Here is a 6,000-nt window from a genome sequence, read left to right on the forward strand (position 1 = left end):
ATAGTGAATATTTTCCATGTATTCCTATTTAGTTCTCACAATAACCATGGATTTGCACCATTATTATTCCCATTTTGCAGATGAACAAATGAAGGCTTGCAGAGATCATGTAGTTTGCCCAGCATTAAATCAGGTCTGTCACATTTCAGTCTGGACTACCTTGCAAAGGTGATAAAATGGCAAACACAACTTTTCCCAAGCAGACTAAGGAATTTTCCCAAACCACCAAAAATGGATTTGGTACATAAAACAAAAGAACCACCATGTCCAGGCCTTTCTTCCTACATGAAAAATCACCACTTACAGATAGTCCTGAGAACTGAGCAGGCAACAAAAGAGATCTACCCAGAAGGATGTGGACTGGGGTGGGAGTGAAGGCTACTACAGATGCCACCTTGCATTCCCCAACTCCACTATGCCCCATATTAACTGAGAAACCAGGAGCTGGAGGGGTTCTTGGAGAGCTGGTTCCCTTTTTGAGCCTTCTATTCCCAATTTATGTCCTTGTGGATGAAACTGGAGATGCCAGGGGCACGTGTGAAACACCAGCTTCTGGATCAGAAGCTCACCTGAAAAGGACTTCAGAAGTCTGGGTGGAGGTTTGAACCACAGAGAGAATTACAATGGGACTTTTGCAATCAATAACAGTCTCTAAGTGGGCAGTCAGCCCTCCCACTAACTATACTCTCAGCCCTAATCCTCAGTCCTCTACTGCACTGCCACCTGAGCTTTCTCCCCTTTCCTTGCCTGCAGGGAAGAGCAATAACATATTTCTTGCTGCAGCTAGATGCTATAAAAGCTTAACCCTACCTGATAACACTTTCACTGGCATCCTACCCACAGCCTTGGCTGCTGGAGAAATCCCAGGGAAGGAGGAGTCTCTCTCTAGTGTTTCAACTCAGAGCATAATGGACAGTGTGTAGGAAAGTAGGAGGCTTAGCCTCGCCTGAGGCTCACTCTCAAGGGCAAAGGCAGGAGGGGGAAGATTAGATCTGCTTTCTGAGGGATCTAGCCACTATTCAATTTTCTGGGAAAAGAACACACTTGACAAAATTTCCCTGGAGTTCAGGTGGGGAAGATGGAGGTGTTCTGGCCCCACCAACTTCCCTCTTACCACACACAAATTCACCTGGCCATACCTGAATCTGAGAACCTATCTGGGACCTGCTGAGTAAGAAACGGCCATGAAGTCTTCCCATCTGTGGCCACTCACCCTCTCCCCATCTCTCTCTCATAGTCCACCTATGTTCCACGTCAATAACAATTGAGTAGTCCTGGCACAGACAAGCAGTCAAAACGCCATGGTCCACTGAATCTATACCTCCCATTATCTATGATGATTTTACTAAGTCCCTAAGCTGCCTCCCAAACTCTGCCCCCTTTCCTCTCAAGTTCCCAGACTCTAAGAGTGAAGAGAAAGAGGTGGCTCAGTCAATGGTCCCACAGCCCTGGCATAACCAACCTAACCAGCTATCTAATTGGCCTCTCCTGACATTTCCCCTGGAAATACAATGGGGCCTCTTTTTATCGGGGGCAGAAGCATCTAGGAGATCAAGAGACACCTCACCAGAGGCTTTTCCTTCAGGACTTCTGCTGCTGGGTCATTACTAGTTATTCACCACCCTTTCAGGCCTATTTGCTGAGAAACTCCAGCATCTCCATTCTCCATGTCCCCTAGCCTTGGGAGCCAGGTCCACCTTCTGGTTCCCTCCACAACATATACACACTGAGTAGAGGCTGGTCTCTGCTACCCTCCCACAATCATGGCCAAAACATGAGGGTTGGCCAGCCCTCCTTCCAGACATGGTAAAGGGTGGCATCTCTCTCAGAGCATGTGGACTTACTTCATCTGGGGCTTCTCCCCAGGTCATTCTGCTGCAAGCTTCCCAGCTTTCCAGAGCAAAAAGGAGAGGTGCCACCCCTTAGCTTCTCCTTCACTTGGGAGAGAACAAGGACAATCAGTTCTGCTCAGCATCACCCTCTCTCTAGCCTAGGACAGTGTCCAGTACACAGGTGGAAAAAAAAAGAGGCCCAGGGAAGAGAAAGGACTTGCCCTAGTTCACAAAGCAAGAACCTAAAGACTATACTTTCAGGGATCATTTCTATAGTTCGTTACAAAGCAAGATCCTGACCCTGGATTCCCAACACACCCCCACCCCCACCCCCGGTAGAAGATACAGAAATTACTCCAAGAGGAAGTCTACGTCATTAAAACTGACTTTTGAAAGAGGGTCTGAACCTGGAGGTTCTGGGGAGAGCTGGAAGAGGAAGTAGGGGAAAGGCTGGTCCCCTGGCGTAAGTAAAGCTGGGTAAATCAAGTCCCTCTGGTCCCAATCTTAAATCTGCAGGCCTGAGTGTGCTGGGGACCCAGGCACTCAGACTCGAAGGTCCCACCCCGCAGAATGAGGGCACCTCACCTTCTTGAAGTCGGCAATAAAGGAGACAAGGGTGCCGTCTGGCTTGCGCAGCTCGAGGCTGATGCTGTCGTTGTCGCTGTCCGCCTGCAGGCTCTCCTCTGTCACTTGGCCGTTGGGCAGCCGCACGCGGACCCGCAGCTCAGTAGGCGCGCCCGCCTCCCCGCCCACGCCGCGCGGCGCCCCCATTAGCGGCAACATAAGAGATAGCAGCATCAGCAGCGCAGGCGACGCGGTGGGGAGTCCGCAACAGCCTGAAGGGCGCATCCCCGTGACCCACCGCCGCCCTCTGCGGCCTCAGCACGGAGCGTGCGGGCGGAGAAAGGCACTACAAACTTCGCTCAAAGTTGGTGGCTAGCTTAGGGCTCCTGAGAGCGGCTCCTTGGGGGCTTAGCTGCCGGCCGCCAGAGACGAGGCACGGACTCTCAAAGACTGTGCCCCGCGGCGTACACCCGGCGGCTCTAAGGCAACCTCCGGTCTCCCGCTGCCCTCTATGGTCTCCCGCGGCTCCGTACTCCAGCGCTCCGGGGCTGTTTTGCACTTTTCATTCAATCCCACACCCCCCCGCCCCGCCCCGTCACTTCCTTTAGAAAAGAGAAACCTGCCTTAAAGAGACCGCGCACCTTTTGACCCTTAAAGTGCCTGCGGAAGGTCCCCGCACGCCAGCGGCGGCCGGACGAGAGGGAACCACTTCACAGCGGCTTTGTGGGAAAGGGGCTTTCTAAACTTCGGTCCTTTCCTGCTGCGTCCCAGCAGCGACCAAGTCAAGGGTTGGTTCTTCGGTTAAATCCCTTCCTCCCGGCAGGGGCGGGGCCGTGACTCTGACCCCGCCCCTTTTTCTTTCTTTCTCTTTCTTTCTTTCTTTCTTTCTTTCTTTCTTTCTTTCTTTCTTTCTTTCTTTCTTTCTTTCTCTCTTTCTCTCTCTCTTTCTTTCTTTCTTTCTCTTGTTCTTTTGCCACGTGGATGAAATATTGGGGCTTGGTGTTTTAGGGGTTTTGTTTGGTCTTTTAGTTTCTCTGACAAAACGGATTTTTTTAATGCTTCTGCAAAATCAGACCTTGTCTCGCGCTCAATCTTTTGACTGGAGAGGGGAGCTGATGTTGTTACCTGTTTTGACACCCCTTTGACAGGGATGTGAGATCTTGGTAAGTCAGGGTACCTCTCTAGATGAGGCCTTCAAAGCACTCACATTTTGTGAGCCCCTGTGTGCCTTTCCTTTTTATTACAACCTCCCTCTTTTCCACCATCCAGGGCTTTTCCTCGGTCTTGCCCACCTCTCCAGACGCTCTCTCCCTGTTTTCTGTTAACAGTCTGAGCAGATGCAGGAAAATGATAGGCTCCAGGCTATTTCGGAGAATATATAGACACTCAAGACACTGGCGCTTGATCGTCAGGGGTCTCCTAAAGCCCCAAGAGAATAGGACTGACCTGCCATGCACCTCAATAACAAACTTGGTGAAGGTGGGGTGGGAGATCTAAATTCCTGCTTCCTCTGATTAGCACGTTTAAAAAATTATTTGGGCCTAAGCGAAACCTGTGTATAGTGGGAGTTATTGAGATCTATGGTGTCTTGCTAATCCCATGCAAGAGAAAGCTCCAAGAAACCTAGTGTACCTGGTGTCCACTTATCATTTCTGTTTATTCTAGGTCCCCCTGTTGTTTTTCTGAGATTTCGATTGCAGATAAGTGAAAACTCTCCTCTGCTGTACAGCCTCTTTCCCTTCTAGGTTTTCCTCAGCACCAGTTCTCACCAGTACCAAAGATGACAACAGGTACCCAGGCATGCAGGTATTGTGAGAGCACAGAGTCAGACTTCCTCGAACTGCAGGGTCAGAGTCAGGCCAAAACCCACCTCTTGCTACCAACTCAGGGCTTTTCCTACTACACTCTGCTGCCTAAGTTTTTCCTACTACACTCTGCTGCCCATGAAAGGGATTCAAGGGATTATCTAACTCAGTGTTTTCTGAATTTGTGTTCCCCCCAAAATCAGCTGAGTGCTTGTTAAAAAAAAAAAACCTGGTCCCTAAATCTAGCCAATTAGACTCCCTAGGGAGGAAAAAAAACCCCAAAATTTGCATTATAAAACAAAGGCCCAGGTGATGTTTGATATGAGGTTAATAGTTGGTATTTGATAGAGGGTTAAGGATAGAGAATATAAAAAAACAGCATTTTTCCTGGAAAACCATCCTAGCCCCTGAGGAGTTGATGTTTTTATCAGGGAGATAAGGCAGACTGTTAGACAATAATGAATTTGCACAAAAAAGTCTTTTCTCTCAGAGACCCTCCCATCCTTAGCTATCAAGACTGACAAGAGAGATGACCAGAGCCTAAAAACTGGCCTCCTGTCTGACAGGATACCCCATGTCAATCCAGCCTTAAAGCTAAGTTTACCCATGTGAGTTATCCCACACAGTCATTAGGGCCTCACCCTCATTTCCTGACTTCCCTGTTTCAGATTCTATCCCCCATCCTTCATAGCTTTGCCCCCAGCCATATTTCCAGGTTCCTTCCTCTTCACCCCAATGAGATCTCAGAAGGAAGCAAAGAACCCCGTGTGTCTGGGTTCTTTTTTAGGTCTCTGAGGCTCTCTCTGTCACTTTAAATTCTGGGTTTGGAAACGAGGATAGAAGACCTCATCTCCTTCGCTATCTCTTCCCACATAATCAACTTTCTTATTTAGGTAAAACCACAGATCGAATTAGTTTTTTCTCTTTTTTTAGGAGAGAAAACTTGCCGTCTCAACCCACTATTGAACTGTACCTCTGTACCCATTCTTTCCTTTTGATTTTACCTGAGTAGCTCTTCAAGATTCAGAACAAAACGAGTTTCCCAGGAAGACTTTCTTAGCTACAGCTCTGCTCCAGGCTGCTCTTTCCTGCCTCTGAATTCCAGTGGTAACAATTATTATAGCAACTGCCATTCATTGTATCCTTATTACGTTCAAATTCTGTGCCAAGCACTTTACATGTATCATCTTTTTAAAAATTTTCATGGCAACCCTCCAAAGTAGGTTCTATTCTTAGCCTCTTTTTACTGACTAGGAAAGAGAGGATTAGACAGGTTGAGTAACATACCCAAGGTCATACAATCAGGAGAGCCAACAGGGACTCAAACACAAGTCCACTTGACCACAAAGCTCTTGCCTTTAACCACAGTAGCATTGCTTGCCTATAGCCCTTGCTTTTTTCCAGCCCTATGTGGGCACACACCCTGTGGTATCTTCTGTAATCTAATGGTTTCATGTATGGCAATCTTGTACCCCAGTGAGGCATCAATTACTTCAAACAGGCCAGCCTTGTGCTGCGAACACAGAGTGCCTCCCTTAAACCAGCCAGGCACAGAAGCATCTGTTCATCTTAAATGTAAAGGCCCTCAGAGGAAGAGCTGTAACAAGCCTAATTACCCTGACTACAACGAAGTGGCACTCATTGTCATTAGAACATTCTCTGTGTCTAATCTCAAGCCCTCTGCCATAGTACAAACCAATATCCTTTCCTTTCTGATCTCTAGCCCTAGAAAGCAGTTGCAAGTAGAGGTTCAAAGCAAGGACACCAGAATCTAAATCCCGGAGCTTGACCACTCATGA

At 48.2% G+C, this 6,000-nt stretch overlaps 1 protein-coding gene across 1 annotated transcript in view; it reads right to left on the reverse strand.

Annotated features, from left to right (window-relative positions):
- Nucleotides 1-3,183, reverse strand: part of OAF (out at first homolog) — a 40,235-nt gene extending 37,052 nt beyond the window's left edge. The window contains exon 1 of the mRNA XM_037028535.1: nucleotides 2,418-3,183. Coding sequence (XP_036884430.1) covers nucleotides 2,418-2,681 — 264 coding nt within the window. The 5' untranslated portion in view covers nucleotides 2,682-3,183. The remainder of the gene's footprint in view (nucleotides 1-2,417) is intronic.
- Between the last annotated feature and the right edge of the window lie 2,817 nt (nucleotides 3,184-6,000).

Source organism: Sturnira hondurensis, unplaced genomic scaffold, assembly GCF_014824575.4.
Source record: "Sturnira hondurensis isolate 20B ecotype Veracruz unplaced genomic scaffold, ASM1482457v3 Scaffold0019996, whole genome shotgun sequence".
Lineage (NCBI taxonomy): Eukaryota > Metazoa > Chordata > Mammalia > Chiroptera > Phyllostomidae > Sturnira > Sturnira hondurensis.